Source organism: Eschrichtius robustus, chromosome 21, assembly GCF_028021215.1.
Source record: "Eschrichtius robustus isolate mEscRob2 chromosome 21, mEscRob2.pri, whole genome shotgun sequence".
Classification (NCBI taxonomy): Eukaryota; Metazoa; Chordata; class Mammalia; order Artiodactyla; family Eschrichtiidae; genus Eschrichtius; species Eschrichtius robustus.
In genome coordinates, this window is record NC_090844.1 from 18,030,898 (window position 1) to 18,054,398 (window position 23,501).

General features: G+C 41.1%; 1 protein-coding gene across 2 annotated transcripts in view; it reads left to right on the forward strand.

Moving 5' to 3' along the window:
* The first annotated feature begins 432 nt into the window (after positions 1-432).
* The window catches only part of MTMR7 (myotubularin related protein 7), a 94,521-nt gene continuing 71,452 nt past the window's right edge, over positions 433-23,501 (forward strand). The window contains exon 1 of one of the 2 annotated variants that reach the window (XM_068532108.1): positions 433-502. In XM_068532108.1, the coding sequence (XP_068388209.1) occupies positions 479-502 (24 nt within the window). In that variant the 5' untranslated portion in view covers positions 433-478. The remainder of the gene's footprint in view (positions 503-23,501) is intronic. The other variant, XM_068532110.1, reaches the window with a different exon arrangement.

Sequence of the window (23,501 nt, forward strand, 5' to 3'; positions counted from 1 at the left end):
GGCGGCCTTTTTCTTGCCCCACCCTGAAGTCCCACCTATCCTGGGACCCTCTGGAAGGAAGCCCATGGGAGGTGTGGAGCAGCGCTTAGTCCCATCTCTCCTCCAAAAGGCCACACCCAACGCAAGGCCCTCATTGTGTCTCGGGGAACAGTAACCCCACAGTCTTACGCTGGCTGCCCTTCTTCAGAGGAAGCGAGCGGCTCTGGCTCTCGCGACCCCAGCCAGGCAAGGGGCGGGGCGGCGACAGGCGGTGCAGGTGGCAGTAGCTCAGAGACGCGCGCGCTAGGGCCGCGCGGGCGCCCCGGGCCCCCGCACGCCTGCCTCGCGCGGGCGCCGCCGCACCTGAGGGCGGAGCCAAGCCCGAGGCCCGCCCGCTCCCGGGCGCGAAGCCCCCTCCCCGCGTCCCTCCCGCCGCGCTGCAGACGCGCGCAGGTGCGTGAGGCCTCGCCCGCCTGGGACCTGCAGACGCGGGCTCGCCATGGAGCACATCCGCACGCCCAAGGTTGGTGCTACGCGCGCGGGCGGAGGAGGGAGAGCGGGAGCAAGAGGAGGGATGCTGAGCCAGCTGGAGGCCCGGCTTCCCTGTCCGGCGCAGACCGAACTGGCACCGCGAGCGAGCGAGGGAGGCGGCGCCGGAGCCTCTGCCGCTTCGCCGGGAGGCTGGGCTTCTCTTGCTGCCTCACAGGCCTAGCCTTGGCTGCTGCTGAATCTAATCTCTTGTCCTTGGGGATGCTCAGTGGACAGAGGGCTGGACGGGAGGGAACCCTAACTGTAGGGTAATGGGGCTGCTGATAGGCTGATAAACGCTCCCTTCTGGTCTAGCACTAGGTTGCTGCTTTAAAAATTTTGTTTTTTCTGTTGGCTGCTCTGAGCAGCTGAAAGAGAAACAAGCCTTCCAATTAACAGGTGTAGGGAAACGAGTTACGTGCAGGTGCGTTGAATGCACTCGGGGAAGCTTGTTGAATCTAAGGGTTCAGACCCGCCCAACTCGCCCTGCTGCTTCTTGGTCCTCAGGCTATCAGCTGCAGTGGACCTTGCACCGAGCAGATGATCAGTGTTCGCTGTAGGCTGAATATTATCAATCCTTCCATCTTCTTGCCTTTTCCAGTGGGTTGCAGCTTATAGATTCGTCCACTGGTCTGTTTTAAACAACACCAGCTCTTGCCAACTCAACAAAAGCGACTGGTCCCAGATCATTTCAGTTAAATAACACTGGAAGCGTTGACCCCTGTACCAAACCTTACTATTCATGGTTGTACTAGTAATAAAATTTAGAGCAAAAAAGGTGATCGACATTCCTGATAAAAACCCTAAACTAGTGACAAAACCTATTTCAGGAACCTATTGGCTGTCTCTTGTTACTACCACTACAGCGCCTTGCGTTTCTGGGATGATCTCCTGTTCAAAATCTAGGTCCTGACAGTGAAGTCAAAGCTGGAACTTAGGAGGCCCCAGGGATCGTATTCATCTCATGGGGCCATTCCTGTGCAGTAAGTCTAGTAAGAAAAATTCATTCCTAAGTTCTGGAATGGTTCCTAAGTGCCTCTTTATAAAGGCAGCTTTACAATTGTCTCATGTCAGTGGAAGAATAAAATCTTTTAGTTTGCCACATAACGTGAGTTCCAACGGTAAAGTTAAGTTGTATTGATTTTGCACTATGGAATTAAATTGTTGCTTCACAATCGGGAAATTGTACACGTAGAGGAGAGTGCCATAAACCGCAAGATAGGTGGCTCAGAGCTTTCAGGGTTTAAGTGGTGCTAAATAATTTATTCTGGAATGAGGAATTTAACTCATGAACTCCCTCTGCCCTTGCCAGGGGCATCCTTTCTTTGTCTTGAAGAAGGGGGCTCTTGATAAAAATGATGTCTGATGTGAATATCAGCAGTGATAGGGTGACATGACACTGAGTGCTTTTCTTCCTATGGAATATGAATTTTGGGAGTAAAGGCCTTTTCTCATCCTTATTCAAACTCATTCTCTACAAAGCCATGTGTGCAAACCTGAACATCAAGCAATATTCTCACTTGTTCTTAAAACCCGTTTTCATAAACACCCTGTACCATAAATCTTCTATCAGGAAACAGAAAGAAATGGGGGGAAATGGCTAATTGTCTGAAATTTCATTGAGTTGAGAGTCATGAACATTTAGGATAATGCAGGTGGAAAAAATTAAACACTACAGAGGTTGGGGGGGGAGGATCCAGTCCATTTATTCCTTCATTTCATTCCACAAGCATTGGAGAACCTTTCCTGTGAGAAGCTCTGTGTTAGGTCCTGGGAGCACCGAGCACCAGGGAGCTCCTGGTCTGGAACGGAGGCAGTTGTAAATCTGGAGAGAGATGTGTACAAGGGACAGTGGGCAGAGAGGGCGATGGATGGAGGATCAGCTCTACCGTAAAGGGGGAGGGAAGGCTTCTTAGAAGAGCTGAGTCTTAACACGCAAGGAGGACCAGGAGCATTGGAGATGCTGTCAGGCGGTTGTGTAAATATGATGTATTGTAATAAATCATTACTACCTCAAAGATGCTGAAAGCCTTAACAGCGATAAAGATAGAAATGATGACATGACATGATTCCTTGAGGTTAAATAGTATCATTTTATTTTACATTTTTAAAACAAAAAATTTTTATTTATCTTTTTTTTAAAATATAAATTTATTTATTTATTTATTTATTTTTGGCTGTGTTGGGTCTTCGTTTCTGTGCGAGGGCTTTCTGTAGTTGTGGCAAGCGGGGGCCACTCATCATCGCTGTGCGCGGGCCTCTCACTATCGCGGCCTCTCCTGTTGCGGAGCACCGGCTCCAGACGCGCAGGCTCAGCAGTTGTGGCTCACGGGCCCAGCCGCCCCGCGGCACCTGGGATCCTCCCAGACCAGGGCTCGAACCCGTGTCCCCTGCATTGGCAGGCAGACTCTCAACCACTGCGCCACCAGGGAAACCCTATCTTTATTTCTTACTTCCAGTTTTATTGAGATAGAATCGACAGACAGCACTAGATAAGTTTAAGGTGTACAGCATAATGATTTGACTACATACATCATAAAATGATTGCCACAATAAATTAATGACCATTCATCATCATTTAGAAAGAAAATTAAAGAAATAGAAAAAAATTTTTTCTTGTGATGGGAACTCTTAGAATTTATTATCTTAACTTTCATGTATAACATACAGCAGTGTAAATTATATTTATCATGTTACACATTCCATCCCTAGTACTTATCTTCTAACTGGAAGTTTGTACCTTTTGACCACCTTCCTCCAGCCTGCCCCCCGGTAATCACAAATTGGGTCTCTCTTTCTATGAGTTTATTTGTTTTGAGGTGTAATTGCCCTACATCACTGTGTTAGTTCTTGTTACCCAACATAGTGATTCGATATTTTAAACAATTTCATTTTACATTTTTAAGTGCAGTACTAATTTTCACAGTATAAATGAAAAGGGACCGTACTACTTACAGAGCTTGTGTTGTAAAATGTATAATTTTTGATGGTCATATTCGTCTTTGTTTTGGGCTTCCATTATATTCTGGGGGGGTGCTGAATAGATAGCTTGTCTTATATTGTACGATTTCATGTCTTAGGTGGCTTGTGAGGGGTATACACTCAAGTTTGAAGTGTATTTACCATGTGGCTGGCAGGGGTTTATTTTAAGAGGAAAGGAAATGCATGTATAATGTACAGTTGTTTTTCTATTACAATGAAGTCATTCATTTATTCTTTGTAAGCTGTGCGATATCCATCACAGCCTCTGTACTCTGCTTCAGTCTCTGGAGTGCAGTGTAAGGAGACGGATACCCATGAATAATCTGGATGCTTTGCACATCTTTCTTGCTGGGGTGTGTGTGTGTGTGTGTGTGTGTGTGTGTGTGTGTAACAGAAGCCTTTAACAGAGCGTATACTAAGCAGGGTGTTTCTCTCCTGGAATGGTTCCTGTATAAGAAAAAAAAAAAAAGTTCCAAGGAGGAGCTACTTTGCATTTGGGTTTAAGTTAGGACACCAAGCGTTACCTGTATTGCATCACAGTGAACTTCTTGTTTCTACTTCTCTGTCTGGTTTTCTCTGCCACTCTGAAAACTTGCTGGTAAGAAAAAACCCTGCAAGAAGCTTAGGGATAATTTGGGTTCAAGTGTTACTTAGTTATATATAAAGCCTTCAGGGCTTTTAGAAGTAACTTGAAGTGTTTTGCAGGGTTTGGGTTAGTATCGGATAGATGCTAATGTGTCTAGGAGCCTGGTGAAGTAATCTCTACTTTTTATGCTTTGGTCTTTCTGGAAGACATTTTTTTCCCACACATGTAAATTTGAGTTGTAAAATAGAATATGTGATGACCTCCAAAACTCCAAATAGACCTTGAAAATGCCTTTTGTTCCTTTCCACCTCCATCCCTGGTCTGAGACATTACTCTCACAGCCTCCTAACTGGTTCCTCTTTGCTTTTCTCCAATCCCTCCTCCACAGAGGGAGCCTGGGTGATGCTTTTATGACACAAATTGGTCATGTTACTTCCCTGCTGAAGTTCTTGGGTGGCTTCCCTTTGTACCCAGGATATAGAGTGAGAATCCCCAGAGTGGCCTGCCTGGACGGACCCATGTTTACTTCTCAGCCTCATTCTGTGACAGTCGTCTTCTTACTCACCACCCTCTGATCACAACTAGCCTTCGTGGGTTTCTCACATGGGACAGGTTCTTTTCTGCCTCAGGACTTCTGCACTGCTGTTCCATCCGGAGGATACTCTTATCCCCGCTCTTCACCTGCCTAAATCTCTCATCTTCATAGTTTCAGATTAAATATAATTTCCTCAGGAAGGTATTGCCCAATTCTCCATCTAAATCAGGGCTGCCTGTTATTGATGTATTCAGTCATGGAACCCATATTTCACCTTATGCCCCTTGTTACATACATGTTTTATATATATGCCAGTGATTATTTGTTTCATGTCAAGCTCCCCTTTTAGACCAGGAGCCCCGTGAAGGTGAGGATCACATCTTGTTCACCCCTGTATCCACAGCACCTAACATAGTTTCTGGCGCCAAGTAAGCACACAGTAAATAAATTAAGAATTGGATAATAGAAGGAATGAGTAATTCTTAATTTCAGCCCTTCAGTTTTTAATATTTTCTTTAGTAATCCAGGCCTTTTGTGCATTGTACCCATGCTAGGTACCATATTGTCAGTCTTCTAATAGTATTAAGTACTTGTGGATGTCAATATATTTTATAAAATATATAGCATATATATAATGATAAGTATTTTGTCATTATATATTGTTTTAATGAGACAGAATTAAAATAACATAAAATTCACGATTTAGCCATTTTAAAGTGTACATTTCAGTGTTTTTTGGTATATTTATATGTTGTGTACCTCTCACCACTATCTAATTGGGAACATTTTCATCACTCCCAAAGAAACCTAGTACCTATTAGTAGTCAGTCCTCATTCCCTACTCCAGCCCTTGGCAGCCACTAGTCTACTTCCTGTCTCTATTAGATTTGCCTATTCTGGACATTTCATATAGATGAGTAATATAATTTGTGGCCATTTGTGACTTGCTTCATTAAGCATAACCCTTTCTAGGTTCATCCAACTTGTAGTAGGTGTTGGTGCTTCATTCCTTTTTTATTGCAGAATAATATTACGTTTTGTGGATATACCGCATTCTCTTTATCCTTTCATCAGTGGATGGGCATTTGGGTTATTTCCACTTTTTTGTTTATTATGAATAGCACTGCTATGAACACTCATACACTTGTTTTTTGGGAGAGCGTAACTTTCCAGTTCTCTTGGGTATATCTCTAGAAGTGGAATTACTGGGTCATATAGTAACTTTAATTTTTGAGGAAACTATGAGTACATCTTACATATTATACAACTAGATCTTTTTTCTTCATATATACATCTAATAATCTAGAATGATTTATGTAGTATTCAGAACCTAGGTACTTTGGGACTAATTGTTTAAATGGGTGAAGAGATAGGTTTACATCAAAAGGGAGTATAGATTTTTATTGTTGTACATTTAAACAATTTCTTAGAAAAACAACCTAATGAGATGAAGTTGTATTTACATCACTCCAAATTCACTTCTAATTTGTGATAATATGCCCATTTTATATAGTTGAAAATAGCATGCTCTATCTCTCTTATTGAATTTTTTGCCCACCATTATTTTGTATATATATTTTATATTCAGATGTCATCTCCCTATTTATTGTTTTAATGGTTGCATATTATTCATTTGAGTAGGGTTTGCTTAAACTGTATCCACTCATAGGGATGTGGGTTTTGTGCCCCTAGGAAAATACCTGGTACAGTTTTCTTTTTTTTTTTAAGGGAACACTATTTATTTATTTATTTATTTTGGCTGTGTTGGGTCTTCGTTTCTGTGCGAGGGCTTTCTCTAGTTGTGGAAAGTGGGGGCCACTCTTCATCGCGGTGCGCTGGCCTCTCACTGTCACGGCCTCTCTTGTTGCAGAGCACAGGCTCCAGACGCGCGGGCTCAGTAGTTGTGGCTCACGGGCCCAGTTGCTCCGCGGCATGTGGGATCTTCCCAGACCAGGGATCGAACCCATGTCCCCTGCATTGGCAGGCGGATTCTCAACCACTGTGCCACCAGGGAAGCCCCCCAGTTTTCTTAATTTATTATTGCCCAGAGTGGAATGATGAGAGTAGGAACAGTCTTTATAAGGATTCTCATTACGTGGTATCTTTCAGTATTGGAAAGCTTCTTTATGGTTCAGGGTTTAGAAAAACTCTTTATAGTCCCAGTGAGCAGAAATGAAGGGACTGCGGAGGAGAAGGTCTTGGCTGCATATAGAGAAGTTCTTTACCACAATTACACCTGTTATAGAAAAGAAATTAGTTTATCTCTTGAAGGATTACAGGTGTCTTAAGCAGAGTCTGGATGACTCTTGTTAGCAAAGACATGAAGGTGTTTCAGGCATCTGAGGGGAGAATAGACTAGAATCCTGTTTGAATTTCCTCTGAGCCCAGTGCCCAGCTAGCCCGAGCTCCCTGCTTCTGACGCTGAGAACTTGCTGTGTCCCTTGGCAATCCACGATGACCATGGACAGCTCTAGCCATTAGGAAGTTTTCCTTACATTGAGTCAAAATCTGGCTCCCTGTAGTTTTTAGTAATTGTGTCTAGCTCTGTCCCCTGGGATGTTCCCCAATATATCAACCCTCCTTCCAGGAAATGGCCCTTTGAGGATTTCCTAGGATGCCACCACCTCCATAACCCTTCCCTCTCACCTAAGTAGTTGGCTTAGCGCTGCTTTTCTGGCAACCAACCAGTGGCTTGGTTTTATGTCCCTTTATATCCTGGTTACTTTACTCAATGAGTTAAAAATAATATATATGATTACTTTAGGTTTTGTTGAACTGGGAGAGAGTAAAGTTTGCTAACTATTTTTTAAATTTAAATATCATCGAGCCACAGCTCAGTGGCCTTCTGGTGAGCTGACTGTGGAAGAGAGCCCTGAAGTGGTCTCCACACATTGAGCTGTGAAGTCAAGTCTCCCCTGCCTTTTCCTTGAATGATAGTATCTTACACTTAGCTTTGTTGAATGTTATCTCATTGGATTTAGCTTCTTGCTTAATCCCTGACACTGTTTTTGGTTCCTGATACACATCTGCTATTCCTCTCTGTCGGGTACCATCCACTATTTAACAGCCTTGCCCTCTGTTATTACCTCATCCATGATCTTATCCAGGGAAGAAACTAAATTAGGCAGATGTGACTTCTTAGTAGCTTAAGTGTGCCCTTATCTCTCAGGTTCTCCATCCTGATAACAGATAACACTAGTTCCCTCAGCTTGGTGCCATTTACCGTTTGATAAACTTGGCTTCCATCACCTCTCCAAATAGCTCATCAAAGAAAAAACTGAAGTAGTCTGCGAATGACTGAGTGAATCCTTCTGCTGATTGATAGTTTCCTTTTCTAGGTTCATACAAAATTCCATTAAAGAAGCCGTTTTAGAATCTTGCCTAGATTTAATGTCAAACTCACCAGCTTATAATTCAACATTCCATACCCCCATTTGAAAATAGTGATGTCATTTGCAAGACCTCTTTGTGATAGAGATCAATAGAGTCATGAGAAGATTGGCTTTCTCTGTGTCATTCACTGTCATTATACCATCGGCACTAAGTGTTATCTCTTTCATCTTTACGTTAAAAAGTATACATTTTCAGGTTATAAAAGTGTATTTACTTTTGATTCCTTAATAGGAAAAATATGGAAATTAATCACTGTTAATATGTGAGTATATTTCCTTCTGATATTTTTTTTCTTTGCATGAATACTCACACTTTTTATTTGCTTGTTTAGAAATTTAGGATCACCCAATTCAATTTTGTAGTATGCTTCTTTTCATTTACCTTATTGTGGTCTTTGAAAACATGCTTTTAGAAGACTATGTGATTTTTTTATCCTATGGAAATGTCATTATCACATTAACCATTTCCCCATAAGGCTGTTCCAATAATATAATGAAGAATATCTTATTAATTAATTATTGCATATAGGCTAGAGCCCTAGATGGAATTACCGTGTCATGGAAGATGAACAATTTTATGGTTGATATATGTTGCCTAATGACTTTCCAAAAATATTATATCAATTTTCAGAAATAGGGCATAGTGTCTTTCTCACTGTACCATTAATTATTTTAAAACTATTTGTTAAAGGGGGGATAGCACTGTGTTATTTCATGGTACATTTTTTTAATTTCTAGTGAGGTTGAAGCATTTTCAAAAATATGTTTATTGACTATTTTATTACTTTTCTCAATTATCTATTTATATCTTTCTCCATTTCAATAATTGTTGTTTTTTTGTGTGTGTATAGTATGTATATATATTTGTATATATATTTAACTGCCAGACTGTTTTCTGGAAGTGACTGCACCATTTTAAGATCCCACCAACAATGTGTGAAGGTTCCAGTTTTTTCGTATCCCTGCCAACACTTGTTATTGTCTGTCTCTTTTATTCATCCTAGTGGGTGTGAAGTGGTATTGATCATGGTTTTGGTTTGCATTTCCCTAATGACTAATTATGTTGAGCATCTTTTCCTATGCTTAATGACCATTTGTATATTTTCTTTGGAGAGCTCTCTATTCAGATCCTTTGTTCATTTTTTAATTGGGTTATTTGTCTTTTTTAATTATCGAGTTGCAAAAGTTCTTCTATATTATGGATATAAGTCCCTAATCAGATATATGACTTGCAAATGTCTTCTCCCGTTCTGTCAGGTTTTTTTTTCACTGTCTTCATGGTGTCCTTTGAAACACAGAAGTTTTGAATTTTGATGAAGTCCATCTTACCCAGTTTTTCTTTTGTCACTTGTGTTTTTGATGTCATATCCATGTATATTTTTTAAAAAGCCTTTTTTTTCTGATTATAAAGGTAATACATTACAGAAAATTTAGTTCAAAAAAGCAGAAAGAAAATAAAAGCCATGCATAATCTCAGTACCCAAGAAGAACTGCTGTTAACTTTGTTTTTTTTTTTCTTTTTTTGGAAGGGGTGAGGGAGCAGTCTGGGGCCTCTTTTTTTTTTTTAAATTAATCAATTAATTAATTAATTAATTTTTGGCTGTGTTGGGTCTTTGTTTCTGTGAGGGCTTTCTCTAGTTGTGGCAAGCGGGGGCCACTCCTCGTCGCGGTGCGCGGGCCTCTCACTATCGCGGCCTCTCCTGTTGCGGAGCACAGGCTCCAGACGCGCAGGCTCAGTAGTTGTGGCTCACGGGCCCAGCTGCTCTGCGGCATGTGGGATCTTCCCAGACCAGGGCTCGAACCCGTGTCCCCTGCATTAGCAGGCAGACTCTCAACCACTGCGCCACCAGGTTAACTTTGTATATTTTGAGCCCTTTTCTTTATATAAAAATGGAAAAGTGATATAAAACAAAGTTACATTTGTTTTCCCTCTCTCTTTCTCTTTCTGTCTCTCTGTGCCTGTGTGTGTGTGCGTGTAATTTGGGGGGTGACAGTCTGTGTTTTGTATGTCATAGTATACCATAAATATTTTTCTCACTTTATTAAACATTCTTCTGAAAAGTGATTTGTTGAAACTACATGGCCTCACATGGTGTGGATGCATTATAAGTTATTTAGTGTTGGGAGGCAGTTAATTCTCCGTGGGTCGTAAACATTTCTGTTCTTTTGTCCTGAAATTATCTTTTCAAGGGTGATTTTATAGTAAACAGCCTTGGAAGAGAGAAATAGTTTCTCCCTTGGGCAAAGGGCAGATTCGTTTGCTGTCCGGGTAATAAAGACAGCATTTTCCTCGGGGCCAAAGGTTGGCCAGCGTTGCTAGCAGCCCTCTTGTAAGATTGGCGTGTGTGGTGCCCTAAGCTCTGAGTTTGCTCATCTGGGACACAGAGCTACTCTGAGTGCAGCATCCGCTGGGCTGCGGTTTCCCCTCAGACTGGGGAGGTGGGGAGGGGTGGGTGCAGGCACCTGGTGCAGACACGGATCTCCTGCTTCCTGGTGTGCAGAGAGCAATGAAGTCCTTTGTTTCTGACCCGGGAGTCTTGTGTCTTCCCTCAGCAGCCATGAAACTGCGGCAGGCTAACTTGTTAGGTTGCAAGCAGATTAAAATTTCAGACGTTTTACAGCTTTTAACTAAGTTGATTATCACTTAATATTTGATATTTAATTTGCTTCCATTTTGTCACTAGAACAAATAACTGTGATAAACATCAGTGAATTTAAATTGTTGGGCAGATCTCTCTGTTGCCTCAGATTAAATTTCTAAAGTGTGTTTTTGGGTTCCATTTCTATACATATCTTAAAGATTTTTGATATCTTCTGCTAGATTTTCCTCTAGAGTTGTGTCTGCTTTACCAGTGTAGCAGAGGAACTTTTTCCCTTTATTCTTATGAGAATGATATGTGAAATGTGGTTTCTCATTAATTTATGTACTATAGCTTTGCTTATTGGTGAGATTGAATATACTTTTGGTGGCTGTTTGTAACAGTAGCAATATAATAATAGTACTGGTGAAAGAAAATCCTTCAGTAGCACTTGCTGTGTGCTAGGCACTCAATTCATTAGTCCCTGAAATAACTCTATTAGATGTAAGTATTATTATTATCCCCATTTTACGTATGAGGAAATGGAGGTGAAATAACTTACAAGGGACACGGTGAGGGTGCAGAACCAGACAGTATAGCCGCAGAGTTTGTTTTCTCAGCAGCTACGCTATCTTGTGTTTGGATGTTGAGAGTGGGAGAGAATGTGGTCTGGGTTTTCACTCCAGTCTGGCTTTACACTCCCAGGGCGAGGCCTTCTGTAGCCCTGCTCACATTCTTGCCTTGAGGCTCCCTCTGGATTATTAAACATGCCCCTTGTTTTTTCTTATTATTGCAGTTTGGTTTTATCGAAAGAACCAAGGTCAGCATTTTGTTTTGATTTAAGACAGATTATTGCCCAATTGTTAAAGTCTCTTCCGTTGCCCAATATTTGACAATATTGGGGAGGTAGTCTGTGTAATCAAATACACTATCTCACTTCAAAAGCAAGGCTGATAAGTTCGTTACAGTGAAACACGCCACTAGCGTGTAACGGCGGCAGTTACATTTTCTTTAGTTTTCCAAGTTGTGGTTAAGCAGGAGTTTTTTAAGCATTCCTCAAAACCACCTGCATTTCTTGAAATCCTCACGTCTAGTAGGTTTAGCAAAAGTTTAGATGAAGTCTGGTTGTTTGGGTGCGAGTTGGGTGTGGGTACAGAACGCATGGTGTGTCATAGACCTTAAGAATCCCTATTCATTCTATAGTGTATAAATGCAGGTAGCTGCCAGGTAGCTTTCTAATTAGGGGATATACACTGTGTGTGTGTGTGTGTGTATGTGTGTGTGTGTGATGGAGAAAATTCTATGAAGAAAAATAGCAAAATACAAGGAGAGGGATGTTGGTGGTTAGGGTGGTTATCTGATATATGCTTGATAGTACAGCCTTCCTGATAAAATGACATTTGAGCAGAGACCTAGAAGTGAGGGAGCAAGGCATCCGCTCACCTAAGGACAGCAGAGGGTCTGGAAGTAGGAGTGTGCTTGGAGTCTTCAAGGAGGAGCAGGAAGACAGAGTGGGTGAGGGGCAGGGATGGGGCAGTTGTGGGCAATGAGCTTTGAGGGGGAGCAGGGACAGAGAATGTACGGACTTTCACTCTGGCTGTGAGGAGATCCACAGGAGGGATCCGAGCTCGGACTTACATTTAGCAGGATATTGGGCAAAAATAAACTGGGTGGAGGTAGGAGGGTAGGCAAAGCAGGAAGGGGAGTGGTGGGTAGCAGTGGAAGTGGAAATAAACAATATATTTAAAAGTAGAGTGCTAAGGATTTACTGACAGAGTAGAGATGAGAGGAGAGAAAAAGAGGAGTTAAGGACAGCGCCAAGGTTGTTTGCCCCCCGCCCTGGAAGGGTGGATTGCTGAGACAGGAACAGCTACAGGAGGGGAAGATGGGAAGTGAGGTGAGAGGGAACCCAGGCCTCAGTTTTGGACACACTGAGTTTGAGATGCCTGTTAGACATACAAGCGATTTCCTTAATAGGATCAGGGAACCCCCTTAAGGAACTACAGAATGGCAATACAAGAGTGGCATACTTTTTTAATAGGACTGTTTCTTTTTTCTTTTTTATCACTTTATAAAGGTCTCAAATCCTTTTGAAAATAGTCTGATGTAAATAAATTCAGTCAATAAATACATATTCTGGAAAATTTTCTCATAAGCCATATGCTTGTATGTAAGGTCAGGGTTCCCTATGGATCTCGTTGTTTTTAAGGAGTAATTAACACTGAATTATTCTCAGTTGAATATTGAATTTTCTATCTTGTACATAAATAATATATTTACTCCCAATAGTTTAATTTTTGTTCTTTTCCACCTTCGCCTATCATTTATCAAGATGGACAGTAAACAAATACATTTCCCAGCATGAGAGCAGTATAATATTTAAAGGTATGCTAGATTGTTCCTTTGTAATATGAAAGATTCTGCTTTGCTTTCTCTGGTTTCATCTGTTTTCAGAAAGCAAACTAATACACTTATAACTCAACAATAACAAAAAAATCAAGGAGCTCAATTAAAAAGTGGGCAAGGACTTGAGTAGACATTTCTCCAAAGAAGATATACAAATGAAAGCATATGAAAAGATGTCCAACATCACTAGCTATTAGGGAAATGCAAATCAAAACCACTCTGGACTACCACTTCATACCCATTAGGATGGCTATTGTTTAAAAAAAATAAATAAAAATAACAAGTGTTGGCAAGGATGTAGAGAAATTGGAACTCTCAGACGTGGCTGGTGAGAATGTTAAATGGTGCAGCTGCTATGGAAAACAGTTTGGCAGTCCCTCAACTACTTAAACATAGAATTACTGTATGATCTAGCAATTCCGCTCCTAGATACATGCCCAAAAGTATTAAAAAGGGGGACACAAACAGATACTTGTATTCCTGTGTTCATAACTGCATTATTCACAATAGACAAAGAATGGAAACAATCCAAGTGTCCAGCAGTAGAATGGATAAAATGTGGTATATACATATAATGGAATATTATGTAGCCATTAAAAGGAACAAAGTTCTGATATATAGCACAGCACGCATGAACCCTTGAGACATTTTGCTGAGTGAAATAAGGCAGACAAAAAGCTTCAAATATTGGGTGATTCCACTTCTATGAGATATCTAGAATGGGCAACTTCTTAGAGACAGAGGTAGGATAAAGGTTAACAGGGGCTAGGGTAAGGGAAAATGAAAGTTATTACTTAATAGATGTAAAGTCACCATTTCAAGTGATGAAAAAGTTTGGGGATAACGGTGGTGGTTACACAACACTTTGAACGTACTTAATGCCACTGAATTGTACACTTTAAAATGGTTAAAATGGTAAATTTTATGTTATGTGTATTTTGCCACAATAAAAAAAAAAAAAAACAAGCAAAAACATTCCCTAACACATAACCAGTGCTGAATAAATAGTGAGTGAATTTGTTGAATGAATGAATGAATTCCAGCTATGCTTAATTTGACAAATGAACATCAGCTCTTAGCATGGTAGTGGAGGGGGTGACAGTGTGGCTCTGAAGTCAAGTGACCACCGTTTCAATTCTTACTCTGCCACTTCCTTATTAGCTATATGATTTTTTTTAACTTTAGGCATAATTTTTAAAAGTGAGAAGTAATTCACATAACCATAAACGTCACACTTTTAAAGCATACAATTCAGTGGGTTTTGTTATATTCACAGTGTTATGTAACCATTATTACTGTCTATCTAATTTCAGAACATTTTCATCACCCCCAAGAGAAACTTCATACCCATTATGAATAACCAGCTTCATACCCATCAATTCCAGTTTCTCTGTCCCCGCACTCCTGCAAACACTAATGTACTTTTTCTTTCTACAGATTTGCCTATTCTGGACATTGTATATAAATGGAATGTTATAGTATATAGTCCATTATGACTGGCTTCTTTCACTTAGCATAACATTTTCAAGATTCATCCATGTTGTAGCCTGTATCAGTATGTCATTCCTTTTTATTGCTGAATAATATTCCATTGTGTATATTCACCCACATTTATTTATCCATTCATCAGTTGATAAATATTTGGGTTGTTTCCACTTTTTGTTTATTATGAATAATGCTGCTGTGAACACTTATTTATATACAAGATTTTTTGTGTATGTTTTCAGTTCTCTTTGGTATATACCTAGGACTAGAATTATTGGGTCACATGGTAACTATATGTTTAATCTTTTGAGACTGTTTTCCAGAGAGGCTGCACCATTTTATAGTCCCAACAGCATTGTGTGAGGGTTCCAGTTTCTCTGCATCCTCACCAGCACTTGTTATTGTCTGTCTTTTTGATTATAACTATCCTAGTGGGTGTGAAATGGTCTCATATTGTTGTTTGATTTGCATTTCCTTGATGGCTAATGATGTTGAGCATCTTTTTATGCGCTTATTGGCTATTTGTGTATCTTCCTTGGAGCGATATCTATTCACATTCTTTCCTTTTTTAATAACTTTTTTTTTTTTTTTGGTGCAGGTTTAGGTTCACAGCAATATTGAGCAGAAAGTACAGAGATTTTTCTTATACCCCTCCCCCACCCATGCATAGCCTCCCCCGTAATCAGTATCCCTCTTGTTATAATTGATAAACCTATATTGACACATCATTATCATCCAAAGCCCATAGGTTATTAGGGTTCAGTCTTGGTGTTGTACATTCTGTGGGTTTGCACAGATTTATAATGACATGTATCCCTCAATGTAATATCATCCAGAATAGCTTCACTGCCCTAAAAATCCTCCGTGTCCCACCTATCTGTCCCTCCCTTCCCAACCCTTGGCCACCTCTGTTATTTTTGTGTCTCCGTAATTTTATCTTTTTCAGAATGTCATATGGTTGAAATCATACATTAGGTAGCCTTTTCAGATTGGCTTCTTTCACTTAAAATATGCATTTAAGTTTCCTCCATATCTTTTCATAGCTTGATAGCTCATTTCTCTTTAGTGCTGAATAATATGCCATTGTGTGGATGTATCAGAATTTATTCACTCACTTACTGAAGGACATCTTAGTTGCTTCCAAGTTTTGGCAATCAGGAATAAAGCTGTTATAGACACTTGTGTACAAGTTTTCAACTCCTTTGAATAAATCCCAAAGAAAGTAATTGCTGGATTACATACTAAGAGTGTGTTTAGTTTTGTAAGAAGCTGCCAAACTTAACTTCCAAAGCGACTGTACCATTTTGTACTCCCACCAGCAATGAATGAGAGAGTTCCAGTTGCTTCACATCCTTGTCAGCATTTGGTGTTGTCAGTGTTTGGCTTTTAGCTGTTCTTGTCAGTGTGTAGTGGTAAATCATTGCTGTTTTAATTTGCATTTCCCTGATGACACATGATATAGAGCATATGCTTATTTTGCCATCTGTATGTGTTTGGTGAGGTGTCTGTTAAGGTCTTTGGCTCATTTTTTAATCGAGTTGTTTTTATCAGAAATGTCTTTTGCAAATGTTTTCTCCCAATCTGTGGCTTGTCTTTTCATTTTTTTGACTGTATTTTGCAAAGCAGAAGTTTTTAATTTTAATTAAGTCTAGCTAATCAGTTCTTTCTTTTGTAGATCACGCTTTTGCTGTTGTAGTTAAAAAGTCATTGCCAAACCCATGATCATCAAGATTTTCTTCTGTGTTATATTATAGGTCTTTGTTCATTTTTAATTGTGCCATCTGTAAGGGACCTCCTTCGTGGTCCAGTGGTTAAGACTCCACACTTCCACTGCAGGGGGCATGGGTTCGATCCCTGGCTGGGGAGCTAAGATCCTGCATGCCTGGTGCCGTGTGGCCAAAAAAAAAAAGCATACGTGCCATCTATATTTTTATTGTTGAGTTGTAAGTCTTTGTATATTCTGAATACCAGATCTTTCTCAGATATATGACTTGCCGATATTTGCTTCCATTCTGTGGGTCTTTTTTTCATTTTCTTGTTGTTCTTAGAAGCACAAAAGTTTTTAACTGTGATGAAGTCCAATTTATCTGTTTTTTCTTTGGTTGCTTGTACATTAGGTGCTATATCTAAGAAACCATCGCCTAATCCAAGATCACAAAGATTTTCACTGTGTAGGTCTTTGATCCATTTTGAGTTAATTTTTGTATATGGTGTGAGATAGCGGTCTGCATTCATTCTTTTGCATATGGGATTCCAGTTGTCCCAGCATCCTTTATTGAAGGACTTATCTTATACCCTTTAATTATCTCCACAACCTTGTGGAAAATTAATTCACTATAGTTGCACGGACCGTAGATGCCTGGGTTTCTTACCGGCCTCTCAGTTCTATTCCTTTGATCTCCATATTTATCCTTAATTAGTACCACACAATCTTGATTACTGTAGCAACGTACGTGATCTTGAATGAGTCACTTGAGGTCTCCCAAAGCCTTGATTTTCTCATCTGTAACTCATTAGGAGACTAAACGAGAGAATACATTTAAAACACTTAATAATGTGACATTTAGTAAACTTCAGCTGTTTTTCTTAATTTTATTATCATCATCATTGCAAAAGGAGGTGGTCACCGGTTTGTATGCTGGAAGAACTTCTATGAAATGTGAGAATAAAAATTTTTTTCTTTATCCAGACATTTCATTTGATTTACTCATCCACTTCCTCATGTTACAGTGGGGTTGACTAGTTTTTCCTCTGAAGGCACTCTACAAAGAGTCCCTTCCTGTCACCCAACTCTAATTCACACCCATACTTGAGAGCATATTTTTCTTTCATAAAAAGTTAATTTCGTCAAACGCGTGAATTCTAGGTAAGGTGTCAAGTTTTGCTCAGGAAGCCTCTGTTGTGGCCTCCCTTCCCTGGAGAAGAAGCCTCAGTGACATGGTCCAGGATTCCAGAGGGAGAGTCTTGTTGGAGTGAATGTGTGGGGAAGAAACTGAGAAAACACTCTGATTTTTTTTTTTTCTCTTTTAGTGGATGAAAGTAACATGGTAACATTGGTGTCTGCATTAAAGCTTTCAAAAGGGATACCATTAAGACATTATATACCTTGAAATATTTGAATGCTTGTGAGGAATGATCAAGACATGAACGTGTAACCTCCTGCATATGTCCACTTTGGACATTTATTTATTTATTCGTGAGTTTCAACATTTCTCACTTGAACTCACATTATTGACTGATTTGGTTTAGTTATCACTTCTGTCGTATCTCCACAGGCACACAGTGTCTGGAATGCTTGTTTTCACAGAACAGATGTGCATGTATTTTCTCATCCTTATTTAAAGTTTATTTTTATTGGTTTTTCCATTCTGAACGGGACAAGCTGTGAAGTATGCATGAAATTAAACCTCTTGACCACACACCCAGGGTTCCAGGACTCTGTCCCGTGTGATGGTTCCGTGTTGTATTCTTCTGGTGCACTCAGAGGGAGGCCGAGAAGCTCATTTTGTACCATATTTCTTAGGCCAGGAACAGTGTAAACTATTTTCTTCTGGTGCCCTTTCCCCTGGTGGACAGCTAGTGGGCAGCTAGTTGAAGCCTTTGGGAGTTAAAGTGCTTCCCAGGACACAGGCCCAGCCCTTCCTCCCTCAGCCATTTAAAATAGTTTAAAAATAACCCCACTTAACGTTTTGTGGCAGGCTGTGACAACTTTATAAAAATCGTGTGTTTACTTTTCTCCTCTTTTTCATGTATTAAAACACTGTTTATCACAGATTCCCGGAGAAAGAAATTTACTGCCAAGCTCTAAAAGAAAAGTTTCATTCCTCAGGGCATGTAGCAAAGCACAGATTATTTCGAGTGTTCAAGGTGGAGTTGACTTCCACGTGGAAGTGAGCTGCTCAGCCTGCATGAGTAGTGGTGGTTTACCAAAGGGGTTCTGCCTTCTTGAGCTAAGCGGATCGATTCAAAGACCCTATTCATGCATGTATTCTTTCACTTGGACCTTCAGCAGCTCTTCCTTGAGTGCTTTCTGTAGGCCAGGTGCTGCTGTAGGCCTTGGAGATCCATCCAGTGGTGAACAAGACAGGCTCCTTAGTGGAACCTGTGATGCAACTTACGTTGTAGGGAAGAATCAAGCAAACAAAAAATATTCCAATATTGCAATATAGATATAATCACGGTAAGCCAAGACCTTGGAAAATCGTCCACTTTTAGAAGGTTTATCTGCCAAATCCTGCTACCTTTCTTCCCCTGTAAACCTTCCAGTGTGGGGTTCTCAGCCCACTCAGAGTGAAAGGCAGTGTCCTAGCATCCTCTTGGAAGGCCTGACAGATGGCCCTGGCTGCCTGTGGCAACTCGTCCCCACTGTACACCAGCTCTGGTCCAGACGTCCCACCTCTTTATAACCCCTTGAATTATTCAAAGATCTTCCTGCTCAAGGTCTTGCAGTGGTTCCTTTTGCCCGGAATGCTGTTTTCCCAGATTTCCTTGTGGCCGTCTCTCTCACTTCCTTTGGTCTCTACTGAAATGTCCAATCATTTTATAGGAGAGGAAGTCCCTGGACATGCTGATGCCCCCCCCCCCCCCCCACGCAACTGCTTATCTTGCCTCCGTTTCCTCCCTGGCACCTTCTGCCATGCGTATATGTTTGTTTGTTTGCTTTGCTTGCTTATTTGTCATTGCCTGTTCCCTTGCCCCCCCGATCAATGCAAGCTCCCTGTGGGCAGTGACTTTGTCTTGTGCACCGCTGTAGCTGCAGCATCCAGAACACCCTGTGCCTGGCACAGAGTAAAGGTGCACGGTGAAGATTCCTTGAATGAATGAATCAAGGAAATGGTTTAATGTGACTGGGTCCAAGCTTCACTATCTTTCAACAGCCTTCTTTCTTCTTCTTTTTTTTTTTTTTTGAAAAAATTTTTAATTGAGGAGTAAGAGACATATAGCAGTATTATTAGTTTCAGGTATACAACATAGCAATTCAATATTTGTATACATTGTAAAATGATCACAATAAGTCTAGTTAACATCTGTCTTATTTTTTTTTTTATAAAGTGTTGCACTTTATTTTTTTTTTTAATTTTTACACTTTATTTATTTTTGGCTATGTTGGGTCTTCATTTCTGTGCGAGGGCTTTCTCCAGCTGTGGCGAGCGGGGGCCACTCTTCATCGCGGTGCGCGGGCCTCTCACTGTCGCGGCCTCTCCCGTTGCAGAGCACAGGCTTCAAACGCGCAGGCTCAGTACTTGTGGCTCACGGGCCTAGTTCCTCCACGGCACGCGGGATCTTCCCAGACCAGGGCACGAACCCGTGTCCCCTGCATTGGCAGGCAGATTCTCAACCACTAAGCCACCAGGGAAGCCCCAACATCTGTCTTATTTTTTAACACAATTAAGCCAGTGTTCCCCAGTCGTCTAGTGGTTAGGGTTCGGTGCTCTCACATTTATGCTAATATTTTATTAATTCAAAAGTACTTTACAAGAAAATACAAATATGGCTTCCAAAAAAAATGTTATACCTGGATATAGTACCAAGTTCACAGATTTTCATTTTGCAAGGACTGTCAGGCTCTAAAAAGTGAAGCAACATTGTAACGAAAACTTTAACCCCAAGGAGTCTCGCAAAACATTACAAATGACAGCACGAAAAAAATCTTGCGTAGTAACTCCAAATTTAGTTCTACAGTGTACCCAGAAACTGGCAAGACATGGTGTCTTGCACAGTCTCAACTTTTCAAATAAAGAATGTTACAAAGAGCTATATAATCACAGCAATCACATAAAGAGTTTATGACCTAAAGCAAAATGACCTAAAATTTCTTGAAACTTGTCAGCTTCTATACCACCTGGGTAACGTCTTCCCAGTGTGAAGACTAGTTTTTTGTTGTTTTTTTGTTTTTTTTAAAAATCTCTAATCTAGTTTAATGGTGCAGCTTTTGTTTTTACCTGCTGGCTTGTGTTCACAGCAGCTTTTGAAGACTGCTTGTTCAACCATAGCTGCATCCTATACCCCAGCTATGGAGAAAAAGGTAAAACCTCTTAGTCCCATGGCACTTAGTTTTTTGGGTTTTTTTAAGAAATTGCATTACTCCATTTTAATTAATTAATTTTTAAATTTATTTATGGCTGTGTTGGGTCTTCGTTTCTGTGCGAGGGCTTTCTCCAGTTGCGGCAAGCGGGGCCACTCTTCATCGCGGTGCGCGGGCCTCTCACTGTCACGGCCTCTCTTGCTGTGGAGCACAGGCTCCAGACGCGCAGGCTCAGTAGCTGTGGCTCACGGGCCTAGTTGCCCCGCGGCATGTGGGATCTTCCCAGACCAGGGCTCGAACGCGTGTCCCCTGCATTGGCAGGCGGATTCTCAACCACTGCGCCAGCAGGGAAGCCCGGCACTTAGTTTTAGTTTTCACCTTCACAGATGAAGTTTGGTGTTTTGTTTTGTTTTTTTGTTTGTCTTTATTCCTTGTTTCTTGTCCTTGCAACATCTTCCATCACTGAATATTACTTACCTTGTCTGAAAATTCAAATTCAATAATAGAGCATTCCTGGTTAATCATACCTGAATCTACCTATAAGCCCTCACATGCTTTGTTTTTACCATAGTGCTGTTAACTTTCAGTCACTGGACATGCGTGTGCTAAGCATTAGGGCACAAAGATGAAAAACACATAGTGTGCCCGTCCTCAAGGAGCCTCTCATCGAGGGGTTGCAGTGTTGCTCTGATGTCATTGTAATGGTCCATCATTTCAGGATGCCAGTAAGCCAAGGACTGCATCTCCTTTTTCCTTCTTCCCACAGTTCTAATGTAAGTGTGGGCCTGCATTGTTCATGGTGTTGCAGGGAATATTGGAAATAAAAGAACCTTCCTTGAGAATATGCATTCTGGGAAACAATTAGAATGGTTCAGTAAAAATAGCATGTAATAAGGCAGTGTAGAATAAATGGGAGATAAATAGTATTGACCAGAAGTGCCACAGCAATTCAAATAGTAATGACCAGAAGTGCCACAGCAATTCCCAGTCACAGAGAGGATGATCTCTGTGGACTGAGATGGTCACAGAGAGGCAGTACTGAGGAGGCGGGTCTTGGGTGTTAGGCTGGAGGGGACACGCTGTGCTGGGTGAGTGACGTCCTCATGCTCCTGGGGACCTCAGAGCTCTGTGTGACAGGGCAGTTGTGCAGTCTTTCTAATTGGCCCTCAGAAGAGGTTTCCACATCTTTGTGTCTGCACGGCATTCTGCTGTAAACTCACTTCCCAGAATGGGAATGATGGGCTCCCAAGGGGTGTCCTGTAAGATGAGAAAGGGGGAAATGTGGTGCCGATTATAGCGTTTGTCCTTGGGGGCTCGGAGCCCGGGGTGAGGCATGGGAATGTGTAAATGGGCTGGAAACTGGCCGTGCCCACGTGGACAGGCTGTACCCCTTAGCCCTCTGGCACCGACACTTGTCAGGAGATGGTGGGAGGGGCAGGGGTGTATACCACTCGGTTCTCTCTGTGCCCAGGCTGTCTCCTCTCTTTGGACGAACAATGAGTTCCATTTGGCACAGTTTGCCCTTGGAAAACTGGTTTTCCATAGTTTCCAAAGAGCTATATAAGTAGATGGTTTAGTTCTTTGCTAGCGGTGCCTTTGTCAAAAATATGTCAACTTCAGAAGCGTTTTAGAATTTTAGAAATATTTTTAGAGGAATATCATCATCATAAAATAAGCCTTTGCTTTCTATATTGCTTCCTAGCTAGGTCTTATTCCCCCAATATTATTTTATTTTTCAAAATGACTATTGTTTTTAAGCCAGCTATCTTTAATAGGTTGTTCCATAGGTTTATTCTTTGAGTCACAATGGGCCCAGCATCTGTTCTTCATTTATTTTCCTCTTAATCTCTTTCTTCCTCTTTTTCTCTTATTTATGCTTGTTGAAAATGGTATTTTTGGTTGAGGTTATTTTAAGGTGGTGTTGAAATAAATCCTGAGACTGTCCTCTTGTTCAACAGCGCATGTTCTTTTAAGCCTACACATCCAGGGTCATCCTACTAAAATAAATTATATGGGCCCTGTGCAGATCTCTCTAGTGCCTGACTTTATTTATGAGCTTGGCTGCTGGCATAACGTTTATAGTTTCCCCTGAGCAAAAATGGGCTCCCTTTTCTTTTCTCTGTCTTTTCCAAGAATTGCTAGCAATCTCATTTCTTAAGTAGCTATAGGTCTGTGTCACTTACTATTTTAGCTTTATTATCCCTCTCAGGGAATTTTTAAAATTTAGTTGAATGTCAGTCAAATCAACTGTTTTATTTATTTATTTGTTTATTTATTTATCTTTGGCTGCACTGGGTCTTCGTTGCTGTGCGCGGGCTTTCTCTAGTTGTGGTGAATGGGGGCTGCTCTTCGTTGCGGTGCACGGGCTCTAGGCGCGCGGGCTTCAGTAATTGTGGCACATGGGCTCAGTAGTTGTGGCTTGCAGGCTCAAGAGCGCAGGCTCAGTAGTTGTGGCGCACGGGCTTAGTTGCTTCATAGCATGTGGGATCTTCCCGGACCAGGGCTCGAACCCGTGTCCCCCTGCATTGGCAGGTGGATTCTTAACCGCTGCGCCACCAGGGAAGTACCAAATCAACTGTTTTAACAATTGTATAGGTAGATGGAACTCAACACTGTGCCCATTTATAGGCATTCAGGGCTATCTGAAATCATCAAGACATTTCCTTTACCTTGGCTTAAGCTGGTTAAAAATATCCTTTTCTTTTTATTTTTTTAAAACAAAAAATTTTTTTGATTTTGGCCGTGTCACGCGGCTTGTGGGATCTTAGTTCCCCAACTAGAGGTCGAACCTGGACATGCAGTGAAAGGGCCGAGTCCTAACCACTGGACCACCAGGGGATTCCCCAAAACATCCTTTTCTATATAGGAAAGTTGACTGACTTGTTTCTTCTTTTAAAAGCAGATTTCCCACAACTTATATTTTTCAGAGTATAACCTTATTTATTGGAATTATTTGGAGATTTGTAGATCTGTAGAAATAAGTGTGTCAAGTACCTATTTCTTG